Source organism: Arachis ipaensis, chromosome B7 (assembly GCF_059453495.1).
Source record: "Arachis ipaensis isolate K30076 ecotype BB chromosome B7, ASM5945349v1, whole genome shotgun sequence".
NCBI lineage: Eukaryota > Viridiplantae > Streptophyta > Magnoliopsida > Fabales > Fabaceae > Arachis > Arachis ipaensis.
The window spans coordinates 138,088,981-138,106,050 of NC_142442.1; the positions used below are offsets into that span (position 1 = coordinate 138,088,981).

At 30.7% G+C, this 17,070-nt stretch overlaps 1 protein-coding gene across 2 annotated transcripts; it reads right to left on the bottom strand.

Moving 5' to 3' along the window:
* Positions 1-1,203: 1,203 nt before the first annotated feature.
* LOC107606144 (integral membrane family protein) lies at positions 1,204-3,733 on the bottom strand. 2 transcript variants are annotated; one of them, XM_088493519.1, is made up of 7 exons: positions 3,524-3,727; positions 2,593-2,869; positions 2,351-2,489; positions 2,126-2,224; positions 1,974-2,044; positions 1,575-1,673; positions 1,204-1,501 (listed from the first exon to the last, which is right to left on the bottom strand). In XM_088493519.1, the coding sequence occupies exons 2-7, from the start codon at positions 2,851-2,853 to the stop codon at positions 1,403-1,405; spliced, it is 768 nt and encodes a 255-aa protein (XP_088349645.1). In that variant the 5' UTR covers positions 2,854-2,869; positions 3,524-3,727; the 3' UTR covers positions 1,204-1,402. The 2 variants fall into 2 exon arrangements, with proteins under 2 accessions (XP_088349645.1, XP_016163618.1); XM_016308132.3 differs by having other exon boundaries at positions 2,126-2,489; positions 3,524-3,733.
* Positions 3,734-17,070: the final 13,337 nt, after the last annotated feature.

Here is a 17,070-nt window from a genome sequence, read left to right on the forward strand (position 1 = left end):
GGGTAATGATAAAAAAATACTGATTAATTTTCATGCCAAACACAGAAAATGAAACGCTTGCAACTCCATAAGAGTTACATCATAACAGTGTTCATGTGCTATTACCATGCATGCCTCTCCATGTCATAAAGACATCATCATCACATGCTGATTTTTGATATAGTACTTAATTGATAGCACACAAACTCTTTTAAATATATACATTATTTTTAAGTAGGTATTCACATACATATTAAAATTGTACATAAAACACACACAAAAAAGAACACACTATCTTTGGTAAAAAAAAAAAATGAGTATGGCATAGTCTCCCCATACTCATTTAAGAGGTAGTCTCCTAACTTAGGTTAATTTTGTGTTTTTAGTTTTGACTAATTTACAATAATAAAAGGAGTGAAAATTTGTAACTTTCTATTGCTTTAAAAGCTCTTAGATAAAGAAAAACTCAAGAAAATTAATAGATAATAGAATCTAAATATAAATAATTTAAAATAATAAAATTATATTAAAAAAATATAAGTATATGATCATACTTAAGTTAATTTACTTCCAACCAATACTGATAGAATTAGCACTATTTAAAATCAAGTTTGTAACTAGAGACTCGGATGATGTTTCTATAATTTTACTTAGATACATAATTGAATGAAAAACTTTTTTTTTAATATTATGCTTTTTCTAGATATATTAGAAGCATTATTCATTCTAAGTCTCATAGTACTCAATTGATACCATACAAACTTTTTTAAACATATGCATTACTTTTAGATAAGCATTCACATGCATATTAAAATTTTACATAAAATATAAAAAAACACTCATTATTAAAAAATAGAAAAAAAAAACAAAACAAAATAAAAAAAATCACATGATTTCTTCTTTCTTATTCTATATTTATGTACAATTGGGAAATATGTATGAGAACGAGTAATTATTTTTAAATTATGTTAATTTTGTGTTTTTTTTGTTTTGATTAGTTGTAATAATGAAAGAGTGAAAATTAGTAACTTTCTACTCGTGATAAAGATAAATTCTAAGAAAATGAACAGAAAATAGAATCTAAATATGAATAATTCAAAAAGATAAAATCATATTAAAAGAATATGAGTGTACAACAATATTTAAGTTACTTTAATTCAATCCAATTTTGATAGAACTAGCACTATCTAGAATCAATTCGACAAACAAAGACTCAAACCGTGATTCTGATAATTTTACTTAGATACATAATTGAATGGACATTCTTGTCTTTTCTGATATATACAAATATTTATAGGTATTGAGGATGCAGTCAGAGAGTATAAAGTATGAAAACACATCTTAATAGAGCTACGTCATCTCAAAATTTATCCTAATAGTCATCCAAAAAAAAAAATGTAATAATTCAGTTGATGCCTCATCACTATTGAGTTTTGTCCTGTTGTAATTTCTCAAGCAAGATCTCCTTTTCATCTTGTTCAAGAGAATTGAACATGAAAACAGACTTGTCGCCAATATCATCCTTCACGTAAATGCCAGCAATCAGGTATGAACTTATATTTAAGTACTCAGAGAGTAAATAATGCTAAATATACCTTAATTGGCTGAGTGAACTTCCTTCCCGCAAATATCACGAAAAGCGTCATCCATGAAGCAAGTAGAAATAATTTAGGTCCATCATCCATCAAACCAGACTGCAAATTTTTAACTTTTTAGTTATCTATGTGTAACAAGCAAGGAACAAAAGTATTGAGAAAAAATAAATAACGTGTAATCATTCCCATGTCAAATAGACTAAGGAAAGAAAGAAAGATGCAATGGAATAATCAAGCTTCCACTAAAGCATAATTTATCTAGGATTGATATAAAACTAAAAAAAAAGTTAGTGAATACAATATTTTTTTAATTCATAAAACCATGATCAGTTAAAAAAGAACATGATTATGGACTTAATGTATAATAAATTACTATATAGATGATTAAAAAAAGAATACCAAATGACCGAGAAGAAGAATAGGAATAACAAAAGTGAGTACTCCTGCTTCTAACTTGCCATAGCACAATCCTGTTTAGAGAATACAAAAGTTTAAAAAAGATAAATTTCTTCAAATTAATATTCAATGCAAAAGAACAAATATAGCAAGACCTTCCTTGAAGACCAACCCTGTCATCGCAGCAAAAAGTGGACCAACAAGCCAAACAGCAGATGGGTTTTCCAAAACATACTGTGTCAGACTCTCATGAGCTGGTTGTGCAAAGTTGATGTAAGCAGTAGCTGATCCAATAACGCCAAGCACCCACAATGTTTGCAGGATGCGCTTGATCTCAGAGACATAGATGTGAATCAAAAGTAATGATAAACCCAACCCACCTGAGCCAATAACATAAAAAGCATCCAGGTTCTGCTTGAGTACAGCACTTAGTGATGAGCTATCCGGAAAAAAGGCAGCGGATGCCGCGATCACAAATGATGCCGCAGCTGTCACCAGTCCTGATCTGTACAAAATTACCTGCCATACATGGCATAAGCGAAACACAATGCTTTAAGCTGTAAATTACAATGGAGTTAGCCTAGCTAATCTGCACTGAATTTGAATGGAGAAAGTGTAACACCTCGCGAACATCGGATGATTCAATAGTCCAGGGGCCATAAATACCCTCATAAACAACACTATTGTTATTGCCCAAGGAACCTTGGCGGCTTTCTCCCAAACCTGCACATCTTACTGACTTGGTTCTAATTCTGCTGGCTGATGCTCCATAAGAAGAAATTCGATCACCATATAATAACCTCGATCCACCACTGTCTACTTTGAATCGAGGACTAGGAGGCCGTATTGCTAGTGCCACCGTACTCAAACCTTGCAATGTCATCTTCTGATTTTGTTTGCTGGGAATTTCAAGTTTTCAACTTAGTAACAATGAGTTTTTACTGGTTACAATTAACTCAATTCAAAAAGGAGTGGCACCAATATGAAATTTACAAGCAAATATCCTTTAAAATTAAATTAAACTTAGAAGAGAAAACCAGTAATTGGGTAAATCTAAGTTTGGATATCAAGAAAGAACTCATGAAGGAACCAAGGATTCCAAGGTTTAGGGCTCAGGGTAAAGCCAGTAGCCACTCCCAAATGCTTAATATCAAATGTCAATAAGACAGTTCACATCAAAACACCAAACTACACCAAAACAAATGTTCATATCCAGACACAGTCAATTCAACGAGCAAACTTCCAGCCAACCAAAATTAGACCAAAGGAAATATAGAATTAGAAAAAGCAGCAACATTTGGCCCTTTCAACCTTGTAAGTTTTTAGCTTTGAAGTTAGCATAAACCGAAATATAGTCCTCTTTTTCTGGACAGACCACGATGTAAAACCAAAATATCTTTAAACACAGGAATAATTCATGACATTGAAATTTTATTGCCCACTACTGGTATATATATTCCAACCCAACCAATATAAAACATGCTAACCTTTCAGAGATAACATTGATCAAAGAGAAATATATATTCCACCAAAGCGTAGAAATTGGAAATTACCAGTGAGTCAGTGACGTGGCAGAGGGCGGAAGAGGGAGAGGGAGAGGGGGAGGAAGAGGAAGGCCACGCAACACGGAGGTGAGTGGTTGTGGTTAGCTTCAGTTTTGGGTTTAGCAATATGGAATCTAGCGTAATGAAGGGGAAAAAAGGAAGGAGCTGGCATTATAGGCTCAATCTAGATAATTTTAGAAAACACACTAAAACAAAACTAGCGGCTAGCTTTTTTATTTTATCGTTTTTTATCATAATAATAATATTATTAACAATTTAATTTCAATTCGTTATCATTATCTATGCAGAATAATTTAAATAGACATTCAACTGTATATAAAAATATGAAAATAATATAAATAATTTCATAATAAATTTTTAGTATATATATATATATCTATATATATGTTATTTTTATTTTTATTTTACATGAATACTATATGGATCAAATTTAACGCAAAAGTTTAAAGTTAATTTTTTTCTGAAGTAAATATATATTTTTGCCTAACTCTTAATTTCATTCCAATAAAATATAAAGAATAAAGCCATGTTGTTAGTATTTTTAAAAACTTGTTCTCTAATATAAAAAAGCGACAAATTATTTTTTTAATACAACATGTATATATACAAAAAAAATTCATATCCTTGGTAATTTTTAATATTCAAAATGACCCTTGAAATTTAACTTCAATTTAATTTAGTCTTTAAATTTTTAATTGATTTAAATTATACTCTAAAATTTTAACGCATACCTTAAATTGGTCATTCCATCACCGAAAAGCTGACATGGCACAATTAAACAACGCCGTTTTGCTATTTGTTTCAAAATAACGTCATTTAATTTTCTGTCTTCTTCTTCCTCCTCCTCCTCAAGTAGCCATGGCTTGGGTACTGCTTCGATCTTCAAAAACCTCAAGTATGGTCTTATCCTCAACTTTAGACTCATCTCTTCTTTTTTGTTCATTCTCCCTCCGTATAGCTGTTAAATCCATCACTCACACTCTCTCCTTTTTTCCATGGCTTTTCTCCAACCCAATTTTAGTGATCAAGTAATCATCATCACCTTCATCTACACACAAATGAGCAACTGCTTCATTCACAACAACAACCACAACCACAACTGCTTCTACTTCCCATAGTTGTCAGAACTGAACCGGTGATTGAACCGATCAAATTACTGGTTTACTAGTTTATTGGTTCAACCGATAAATCACTGATTGAACCGGTAAAACCGGTGCCACGTAAATAAAAAATATAAAATAGTTAAAAGCTTAAAATTAAAATTTAAAATACATATCTTCACTAACATTTTATGAAAGAATTAAGTCTCAAATTCTAAAAATAATCAATATAAAAAAACATATAATTTTTCAGTAATACTACAATAGTATCTTAATTTGACACAATAAAAGTAACAATTAATTCACAAATTCTATCATCTAACTATAATATCAGTAGATTTTAACATTAATATCAAAATAAATAACTTTAATCCCAATACTAGCATTGAAATAAATCAAGCTGATTAATAAAATTTTAATAAAATTTATATTTATATTAATAATGGTATATAATTAAAATATAATTAATTTGAAAAATAGAGAATACAAATTTAAATTAAATTAGATATTTATAAAATTATGTAATTGAATGTATACTATATAATTAATATTTGTCATTTATAATAGTAAGAAGCTTTATGGCTGAGTGGCAAGTGTGCATTGTTGCACCTTGAAAGTTTTGGGTTTAGGGTTTATGGCTAAGTGGCAAGTGTGCACTGTTGCACCTTGAAGGTTTTGAGTTCAAAACCTAGTGGAGACTTTTTGAATAATTTTTCAAACAGATCAGTTCGGTTAGACCGATTTGCACCGATTTTGACCGATTTGTTCCGGTTCTTACCAGTTCATAACGGTTTCCTTCCTTAAACGGTTCAAGAAATAAATCAGACCGGTTTAATATTCGATTCACCAATTTTTTATTAAATCGGCCAGTCTGGTTCGATTTTTACAACTATGCTACTTCCTCCATTTTATTTCAAAATGATTCTTAATTATTATTATTATTATTATTATTATTGAAAAAGAAAATACAAAATGGGGGATAGGATTCCAGTACAACACTATAACCTCAACTCACCCTCTTCCTTCACCGAGAGTCCCCTCCACGTTCTCAAAGCCGTCGACGCCAGAACCACTGCCCCCTCCCTCATTATTCCGGCCAAGACAAAATGGATAAAGAGAAAAAACAGGAAGATACCGTATAAAGAGAAGGAGGAGGAGAAGGAGGGGGCGACGAACGGTGCACATTGGTGCAGTGGCCAAGGTTGCACGAACAAAAAAGAGGCGGCAACGATTACGAATACGGCGGTGGTGGAAGGATGTTGTAGGAGCTTCTTGTTGGTTTGTTTGGATTTGGCACCATGGAAATTTTACACCCCTTCAATGATGAACGAACAGGAAATTGGGATTTTGAAAAACGACGTCGTTTTTCTTGTGCCACTGCTAATTGTCAACTAAATTTATCATGTCATTTTTTCGGTGACGGAAATCGACGGAAGGGTCAATTTGAGGCACGCGTTAAAATTTTATGGTACAATTTGGGTCAATTAAAAATTTGAGGATTAAATTGAATCCTAAGTCAAATTTCAGGAGGCCATTTTGAGTATTAACTCTCTTAGTTCTTATAGGATTACATGGACAAATTGTTAATTTTATTTTTAAAAAAGAAAAATTCTTTTATTATTTGTGATTTGATTTAATTATTAACGTCCTTTTCTCTCAAAGGTTCATTATATGACTTTTTTTTTAATGAGTTCCAAACAACATGGCCACAATAAATGTCTTTCACATTGATGTGGTATAAATGTATAATCTTCGTAAAAAATAATTAAATATACCTCTTGTTATACATTCAATTTTTTTAGATAATTTAGTTTGAGTCTAATAAAAATCAATTTAGTAAGAATATGAATATATATATATATATTTCAACTCTCCAGCTATTAATGTGAATATGAACGTTGATATCTTTATATTTTGTATTCTTCTTTTTTTTTTTTTGCATTTTTTTTGTATTTTCTTCTTATTGTTATTCTTTTATTATTACTGTAGTTACATTTTTTTCTTTTTTTTTTAGTAATTTTGTAGCATTGATTTTTTTTTTAGTTTTATTCTTCTTTAAGAGAGTAAAACAAAAAGAATTTATGAAAAAAATAAAATAAGAAGAAGATGAAAAAAAAGGCAAAAGTTAAAGAAGAAGAAGAAGAAGGAAGAGTTTTAAATTATGTAGAATTTATCAGAACAACACCGAAATTTCTTAACAATATAACACATAAATTTATTAGTTTTTACACCAAAATTTTGCTATAAAAGTACAAAAATGTCTTCTTTAATGGGTTAATAGTCAAATTAGTCCCTGAAAGATAAGACATTCTTCAAATTCATCCCTAAAAGATTTTTTCAGTCAAATTGGTCCTTCAAAAATTACGAATTAATCATATCTGTCCTTCAGTTACTCCATTCATAATTTTCGTCAACGATTGATGATGTGAAATGTTAACTGATAGCATACATGACACATAAAATGTTTAATTAGACGTTGACTAAATATGTTTACGAAAATCTATCAATTTAGTCACTAGGTCTTATTAGGAATATGATTTTTATAATTTGAGAAAATGATTAAATTAATAAATTTTCATAAACATATTTGATCAATATCCAATTAGACTTATTAGGTATTATATATGTTATCAATTAACATTTTACATCAATCTTTGAAAAAAATTGTTAATAAAGTGACTGAAGGACAAATATGATTAAGGGTTAAGTACGATTTTGGTCCCTAAAGTAGGGGTTGAAAATTTTTTTCGTCCTCAACTTTCTTTTTCTTATAAAATCGTCCCTAAGATTTAACTTATTTTAAAAACCGTCCTTCGGACCAAAATATCCTTCTGCTTCTTCATTGAAATACCCTATTTCTATTCTTCTTTTTTGTTCTTCTCCATCAACAACAACAACAACAATAAAATTACCAGCAACAGCAATAATGAATCAAAAAAAATAATGAAGCACAAGAACAATGAATCTGAATCCAAATCTAAATCAGAAGCACAAGAACAATGAATCAAAAGGAAAAACAATGAAACTATCTCTTCTTTTTTTTTCTTCTTCTTCAACAACAACAATGAAGCAGAAGTATACGCACAATTGGAAACAAAAGTCGAAGCAAAATTGGAAATAGAAATAGAAGTATCAAAATTAAGAGAACAAAGAATCAGATGCAGAATTAGAACCAGAAGTAAAATCAAAAGCATCAAAATTAGAAATAGAAGCAGAATCAGATGTAGAAGTAACAGAAGTAGAAGAACAAAAAATCAAAATTGGAAACAATGTGATTAACAAAATCAGAATCAAAATCAAAATTGGTGGATTAACAAAATCAGAATCAGAAATATGTGATTAACAAAACCAGAAATAGAAACAAAATTGGGGATAAATGACGATGCGACGATGTGACACGAAGAGGAAGAAACTGCTGCCGCCGTTCATGCATGTCGCAACCGCTGGAAGGGAGCTGGCCACCGTCGTCGTCACGGTGGGTTGAAGTCGTCACCGTGCATGCCGCTGCCAGTGGAGTAGAACGCGAGGAAGAAGAGCTGCGAGATCTGGCGGCGAGGACCGAACGACGAGGAGCAGCGACAGCGGCGAGGACTGAACGACGAGCGGTGGCAGGGGCGGATTCCTTCTCCTTCTCTTCCACACCTTCCCTTCCCCCTCTTCTTCCCTGGAAAGCCCCCTCCTCCAGCGTGATTCCCTTCCCTCTTCCCCTTTAATTCGTTTTTCTTTTTTTATATATTTTTTAATTATGGGTAATTTGGTAATAAAAATTAAAATTTTGGTAAAAGCAACAATTTTAAAAATAAGTTAAACCTTAAGAATGGTTTTTTAAGCAAAAAAAAGGTTGAGAACGAAAACAAATTTCAACCCCTACCTTAGGGACCAAAATCGTACTTAACCCTATGATTAATTTGCAATCTTTGAAGGACCAATTTGATCAAAAAAATCTTTCAAGAATGAATTTGAAGAATGTCTTATCTTTTAGAGACTAATTTGATTATTAACCCCTTATTTATTGCTGTATTTTTCTTCTTTTTCTTCTTTATTTCTTTCTTTTTTCTGTTGTTCTTATTTCTTCTTTTAAGAGCATTGTTTCTCATATTAGACTTGAATGAATATTTTTGTAATGTATTGCAATTTTATTTAGTTGAATGAATGTAGGTTCATCCTCTTCTTAGAGATTTTGTAGCATTATGTAAATCTCTTTCTTCTTTGTTTGATTTTTTTTTGTTTTTATTCTTGTTAAGAAAGTAAAATAAGAAGAATCGTAAGAAGGTAAAACAAGAAGAAAAAGATGAATAAGAAAAGAAGAAGATGATGATGATAATGAAGAAGAAGCAGGAGGAGGAGTTTTGAGTTATCATTAAGTAATTTTGGTGCATTTTGAATTTAAATAAGGTGCACTTTTTGGTCTATGCTTATTTCGAATTGAGTTCGTTTGTGTGTCGTTATCATTAAGTAATTCTGGTGCATTCTGGATTTAAATAAAATGCACTTGATATGTGCTTGCTTTGAGCCGAGTTTATTCGTGTATCGTCATTATTAAGTAATTTCGGCGCATTTTGGATTTAATTTTGGTGCATTCTAGATTTTAATAAGGTACATTTTTTGTTTGAACTTGTTTTGAACTAAGTTTTTTTGTGTGTCGCCATCATTAAGAAAGTTCGGTGCATTCTGGATTTGAACTGTTATACATATAATGATGATAGTGGAGGAGGAGGAGGAAAAAGAAGGAGGAGATCGAAGAAATCCAAATGAGAAAAGAAAGAGGAGGAGGAGGAGGAGATGGAGGTAGTGGCGTGGTGGTGGTGACGACGACGATAATAAAAAAGAAAGATGATGAAAAAAGAGAAGAAGAAGAAGACGACGATGATGACAATAACGATGTTGATAACAATGGAGAAGAAGGATGAGGAAAGGGAAGGAGAAGAAGAAATTTAAATGGAGGAGGAGGATGAGGAGAAGGAGGAGGAGGAGGTGGTGGTGGTGGTGGTGGTGGTGATAGCGACGATGATAACGAAAGAGAAAAATGAGAAAAAAAGAGAAGGAAAAGAATAAGAAGCAACAGCAACATAGAAGAAGAGGCGCGTGAATTTAAAACTCTTAATAACAACTTAGTTAGACTTGATTAGGTATTTTACTTGATTGTAGAGCTTTTCTCTTGAACCTATATCTTCCTATGGGTGTTTAAATGCAAGAAATCTCAAAGTTTATCCAGTAAAAAAGGAAAATCAACCATAATTGTATATACACATTCGAATATACCTAATGAGTAATACTACGTGACTATTAAAATTTATTATTTTTTGCCATCACAATTGGCCAGCAATATTTGTATTCATATTTATATGTGTTTATATATAAGGAACATATAATTTGCACTTATATTTACCAGAATTTGCACATATGAATCAATACAATTTACACTCACATTCTTCAGAATTTGCAACATAATTTTGGATCAGTACTTAACCGTAATAATTTGCACCCATATTTATATGTATTTGTACACAAAAAATATATAATTTACACATATATTTATCAGAATTTATACACATAAATCAATACAATCGACATGTATATTTTCTAGAATTACACACCTAAATGACAATTTAATATTTATGATAGTCAAATAATAATCGAAATTATTAAAAACGGATGCCCCTAGAGTTTCTCTATACCTAATAACCAGTTATTCTTTTCAATCCATTAACTCCAAATTGTAAATATTTATGTGAGACAACTTCAGCAAAATCAATACTTTCGTCAGCCCCTGAGATTTGTGTTATAAATGCCAAAGAAACACAAAAAAAATGTGTTTCGTTTAAGTTCTCTTAATCTCTTTGCTAGCTTGATTTCACAGTTGACTAGCGCATAGAGTGAAAGTCAAGAACAGAGCACAACTCAAAGAGCTAGCAAATCTCGCCTAGTAGTTTAAGAGATTCCATGATCTCATCCTACATATTCATGACTACCCAAAGCACCTGTTCTTGCTAATCTATTAATAACCACATTTTTTTTTCGCAAAATAAATAAAACTAAACATGCCAATCAAATAGGAACATTTTTTGAATCTTTAAAATCAAATCGTTATCTTTACTTAAGTACTAGCGTGATAACCCGTGCAATGCACGGGATTCATGTAATTTAAAGATTTTTAAAAGAAAAAATACTAAGATATAACTAAAATATATTCTATAAACATATATATGTTGTATTAAATTTCGATAATAACAAAATTATCACTACATTAAAATAAAATAATAGAATACAATAATTATTCAATATGTCAATGAATAATGCTATAAAATGTTTTCTAAGATAATAAAATATAATAAAAATTGTTTGACACTAAGAAAAAGAAAAAAAAAAGTCCAACAGAGATGTAGTTTACTATTATGTATAATCTTAAAAACAAAATAAGTCCAAACTAGTTTAACATATAGTTCAAAATATTTATCAAACAGTTATACATAGCAGGCCTAACATCGTTGAATCGACAACTCTATCTGGCGGTTTGGTAGGGAGTCGAGTTTCAAGGTAATCTTGTTCCCCTCCTTTAAATTGTATACTCTACAACATTCATTCAACCCGACCACAAACTTCCGTTCTCCATCTCTTCCTCCACTCTTCAGTAAGTGGAAAAATAATACATTCTTCTCTATATTGGAACGTGGACCAGGGAGTTTAAGATATGCAGCAAATTTCGAAGGCAGATACTGCAATGAATAATTCATAGTTAAGATAAACATAGTATTTTCATACACAACGAATGACAGATTTAGGAAGAATATTTAATAAGCTTGCAAGAAAAAAAATATATAGAAATCACTCTTTTGATGGTCTTTTGATAATAAACATCTGGAGTGGATCTGATTTAGGATATTTTAAACATGTTAGTCACCACATTAAAAGATACCAATCTATAACATGATATTAAAATCCAAAACACAAGAAAAAAAAGTTACATTTAGCATTACCCGTGGTCAGACAATTCGCTTGTCTCATTTTTAGGATATTTTAAACATGTTAGTCACCACATTAAAAGATACCAATCTCTAATATGATATTAAAATCCAAAACACAAGAAAAAAAAGTTACATTTAGCATTACCCGTGGTCAGACAATTCGCTTGTCTCATTACTTTGTTCGTTGGCCATCATTGATGAAGTGCTTGCACCACACAAATCTATGGGATTATGAGAATTATCTCCTTCCAGTGTCCCATCTTCATCATTGTTTTCATCACCGTCTGATGAAAACTCATCATCAGATGGTTCAGACCCAGATAGAACCATCACATCAGGTGATGAGCCCTCATCAATCCTGGTATACTTTATGTTGAATACTCTGTATATGTTATCAAGTGTCTCTGGGTCCATTAGCTCAGCTGCTCAGGCACATATGAGTCAGGATCAAGGTGAATTTGGATGGGCTGGTTCTTGTGATTCCACAATGAAATAAAAAAAATTCCGAAACTGACATATCTAAATTGAACAGATGCCCCTCTATTGATAAAATAGAAAGATTTAATCTGTTCAAATGAGGTGTCAGTTATAAGCAACTGATCATTGTTTCTTCTCAGCTCCAGCACTAAACAATTATCGAGCTCATCAATGACATAGAACATTGTCCCTAATTCTTCGCCATGAGTTGAAACAAAAGTTGGGGGAAGAGCTCTCTCACCCTATATTCAATTTTCTTCCTAAAGTTAATTGATGTCTAACAAAGCATGCTAAAAATGCATCACATAATATTACATAATGATTTAGCAAAGAGAGGTATATATACATTTATATCTACCATTATTACCTACTGAACAAGACAAGAGAACAATAATCACCCAAATAAAATGGCATTATAATCAACATACAAAAATAAGTAACTAAGTAAGAAACACATATCAGGTGTTTTTGAATGTCCAGGAAAAAATACTAAAGTTTTGAAAGAAACAATGAAACAAAAATTGCTGTTATCTTGATGGATTGTGAAACCAAACATCTACATAAACATCTAATCATGTTTTCCCGTATCAATGAATGCTGGATTTTCAAAGTCATTATCATTATATGTATGATTAGTAAACATTATATTTATTTATTTTGATTGTACATTGATAACTTATCAAAATTAATCTTTTTAGAGTTGTTGTAGTCTACACCCATTTCAGATTAGAAAGATTAGGAACTCAGAGTTAGCTAATCAAAGTTATCTAACAGGCAAAAGAAACTATTAAGAGGAGGAAATTAGAAAACATCACTAATTGAATATAAATTAAAAACAGAGCATTCGAAGTTAAAGATTTAACCCACCTCTTTAATGGGTTAACATGCATGATATAATATTCCATCATATATTTGCTTACCTGGTTATTGAAAAGCGAAATCTGAAAATCCGTTCTTTTTCGTTGGGCCAATATTCTTGGGTTGCCAAAAACCTCCTATTAGCACATAATGGTATTATTAGAGTTTAAGACTGAGACTTTTAAGCAAGAAACCAAGTAACTAAGTATACCCAAAAAAAAAAAAAAGTAACAAATTAATGAACATTATAAATTGTTACCAAAAGTTTCATACCTCAATAAAGTCCAAGAAATAAATTTAGAAAACTACTATACAACATATTTTAGAAATTACGAAAAGTTATGAAATGTGGCCTACATATAAATGAAAAGCCAATAAAATTGAATTACAACATGAAAAATATCTGAGAAAGAATTTAAAAAAAAATTATAGATGGTATAACATCGAAATTTAATTGACATTAAAATTTTCACAACTTAAGGTGAAATATATTGAATAGAAAAGTAGATCAGACATACGAAATTGAAAATGCAGCAAAAGAAAAGAAACCTAAATATCAACTTAATAAAAACAATTACAAAGATTGATGCTTTTCATAAATTTATTTTAAAAACTAAGGGAAAATATTAACTATAATAACATAATCCAGACATTGAACAGATCAAGTTAAGTCTATGTTCCAGGAGTTGTTCTAATGTTGACTGCATGTGAAGAAAATTCTGGTGTAAACTATTTTTTCATCTATGAATAGGTGTAACGTAAAAATTGGTTTTAAAGGAGAGAGAGAGAAAGTCAATGATGTTGTTCTTGAACCAATTTTTCCTTCTGTTTTTTCAGCTGATTCATGGTCGTTGTTTTTTTTTTTTTTCTAAAAAAAGAAGAAGCATATGCAACATAAAACCAAAAACAAATTTCCGATGAGAAAACCAAATTGAATATGAGGCACAACTAAAATTGTTGAAAGTGACGAATTTTCTACAAATGTTCAGCACCATACCTGTTTGGATCTTCTCTATCAGCATGCATCACCATTCAGCCTTATGAGATAGATAGACTTCGTATAAAGACTCGAGAATAAACAAAAGATCTTGTCTCTTACTACAAAACAGAGTATTATAATAAAGTAAACCCTAATAGAAGATTTCAACAGATTCAAGAAAAACAAGTAATGAAATTGAATCTAGAAATATAAAGAAAGAATCCGGATTTCCGCAAAACAAAACCTGGAATAAGGAACAGCAACCGTTGATGAACAAAAGAAGAAATACATGAACAAAAATATTGTTATTTATTCTAGTAAATTGAATTTCTACTAATTCTAATTATAATGTTCAGAAGTTTCAGAAATCTAACCAGTACTACTAATAATTATTTAAACAAACAATCATGAATTATGAACTTATTAATAAGAATATGCATAATAAACGATATGAAAAAAAGAAAATATACAAAAATTAAATCAATAATGAAATATAAAAAACCAACTTAATAAGAATGAGATGTTGCACTCAAGCAAGTATGAGACATGTCTTGTTCTAAAAATCAACTGTTTCTTTCATTCAGTTTAAATTGGTAGCTAAAGTTTCATTCAATGATACATGCATGTCCAAACATATCACAATATCTTATATTAGTGACAATAAGATTCAGGACCATGTCAGGCGAACAGAAACACTACTTTTAGGAAGAAAATAATCAGAAAGCATATTTGAAGTTAGCACATTCACATAAGCTTATTAACTCAATGTTTTCAGAATCCAAAACTTCACTTAATGAAATTAACGAAACAAAAATACCAAAAGTGAAAAGAAAAGCAAAAGAATAAAGAGTGAACAAAAGATTTTTTATATTTTAAAATAACTGAAAAAATAATGTAAATAATAACTATATTTTTTAACACTAACGAAGAAATTACAAAACTTGAAAGAATAAAACCAAATCAATAATGAAATATAAAAAACCAAAATGAATATTCAAAAAATATAAATATGATAAAATTGATTTTAAAAAAAACCCTTTTTATATTTTAAAATAATTGATAAAATAATGTAAACAATGACTATATTTTTTAAGTTGAGGAAGAGATTACAAAACTTAAAAGAATAAAGTCATACCTAATAATATGAAATTGGGATTAATAGTTGGAGTACGTTGCAAAATAATTGATCCATGTAAAGAAGAAAAAAAAACGTTTAAATGTAAAATTAAAATCATGGTAACAGAAAGCATAAACAAAAACAACTTAATAAGAATGAGATGTTGCACTCAAGCAAGTATGAGACATGTCTTGTTTTGAAAATTAACTGTTTCTTTCTTTCGGTTTAAATTGGTAGCTAAAGTTTCATTTAATGATACATGCATGTCCAAACATATCACAATATCTTATATTGGTTGACAATAAGATTCAACACCATGTCAGGCCAACAGAAATACTACTTTTAGGAAGAAAATAACTAGAAAGCATATATATTTGAAGTTAGCACATTCACATAAGCTTATTAACTCAATGTATTCAGAACCCAAAATTTCACTTAATGAAATTAACGAAACGAAAACTACCAAAAGTGAAAAGAAAAGCAAAAGAATAAAGAGTGAACAAAAGATTTTTTATATTTTAAAATAATTGAAAAAATAATGTAAATAATAACTATATTTTTTAACACTAACGAAGAAATTACAAAACTTGAAAGAATAAAATCATACCTGATAAGCTGAAATTGCAATTAATAGTTGGAGTACGTTGCAAAATAATTGATCCTTGTAAAGAAGAAAACAAAAGGTTTAAATGTAAAATTAAAACCATGGGAAGATAGAAAAAATTAAGAGGTAGATTAACAAATCCCACATTTATCAAACAATAGATAGTCGTGGTTTCATCTCCGATGTGGAGAGCTCCCCGCATTCCAGGCCGGCTCCAATCCTAGGTGGAGGCTCTCCTCCAGCGTGGCTTCTCCTCTCCAGGGGTGCATGTGCTCCTCTGTCATTCCGCCGTCAGTTGTCCCTTTTACCGACTCGCTCACGCAACCTCTCTTCTTCACGGATTTGGTTGAACAGGTAATCATTACTTGGAACCCTAGGACCTTTGCCTTCTTCCTTTCCTCTGCCCTACCAAGCGCTGTCTACGAGCTCTGTTTCTTGGGTGTTTGCTTCTCCGCCGTTCATCCAGGTTAGCGATTTCCTGATGGAGTCTCAAATTCAAGATCTCCAATCAATCAATCGGGTAAATTCTTCTGGTGCTTTTAGTTCCAAACCTGTTGTCATCTTCATTGTTTTTCTTTTCGTTCATTGTGTACATCCTTGTGATCAATTTTGGTATCTGTTCGGTATTTAACCCAGATTTTATTGTCTAGGGTTTGTGAAATTCCTAATTTTGCAAATTGTGATCATTTTTGGTATCTGTTCGACGATTAACTCAGATTTTATTGTCTAGGGTTTGTGAAATTCCTAATTTGCAAATTGTCTATCTGACTTGGTTTGTTTCTGGGTTCATGTTCTTGGTTACATTGGAAGTTGCTGTTAATTTTGATTATGGTCTATGAATCTGTTTTATCTTCTTCATTTCATTATTTAGAATTTGATCTTATTATCATTTCTCCTTTTGCTACCTGTTGAATTGTTTGTTGCATGTGGTTTGTGTATTTCATTGATTTTTTGGATTTGATAATGATTATCAACATTGTGTTCTTACTTATGTTTTCTCATATTTATGGATCATGGGTTTGGTTTTGTGAATCATTGTCTAGGTATAGGATTTCTACCTAATCTACTTTCTCTGTGATGATGTGATTGACAGAGTTTCTCCAACAAAGTGAGTTTATAGACCCAGCTTCTCCTATTCAAGTTTTGCATTCCCAATTTCATTCTCTCCTATTCAAGCTTTGCATTCCAATTTCCATTCTCATTCAATAATCCCTTTGAATAGTTTGGGGTGAATGTAGGAATTTATAATGTTTTCTGCATTCAGAATCATGTTCTGTTATTTATGTTTGATGTCAAATTTTATGAAGAACTCAAATAATTATATCCAGAGTAGACCCATTAAATCAAATATTAAAAACTGGTGAATCTATTTTTTTTTTTTTTTGTATATTCAACAAATCCATTAAGTTTAGATAAAGTGAATTGCTGGTTGCAT

Excerpts from the sequence above, each read along its gene's own strand:
- LOC107606144 (XM_016308132.3), bottom strand. The coding sequence starts at position 2,853 with ATGACATTGCAAGGTTTGAGTACGGTGGCACTAGCAATACGGCCTCCT. Across the intron at positions 2,490-2,592 it reads AATCATCCGATGTTCGCGAG|GTAATTTTGTACAGATCAGG; the intron begins GTGTTACACTTT and ends CATGTATGGCAG. Across the intron at positions 2,045-2,125 it reads AGGGTTGGTCTTCAAGGAAG|GATTGTGCTATGGCAAGTTA; the intron begins GTCTTGCTATAT and ends TTCTCTAAACAG.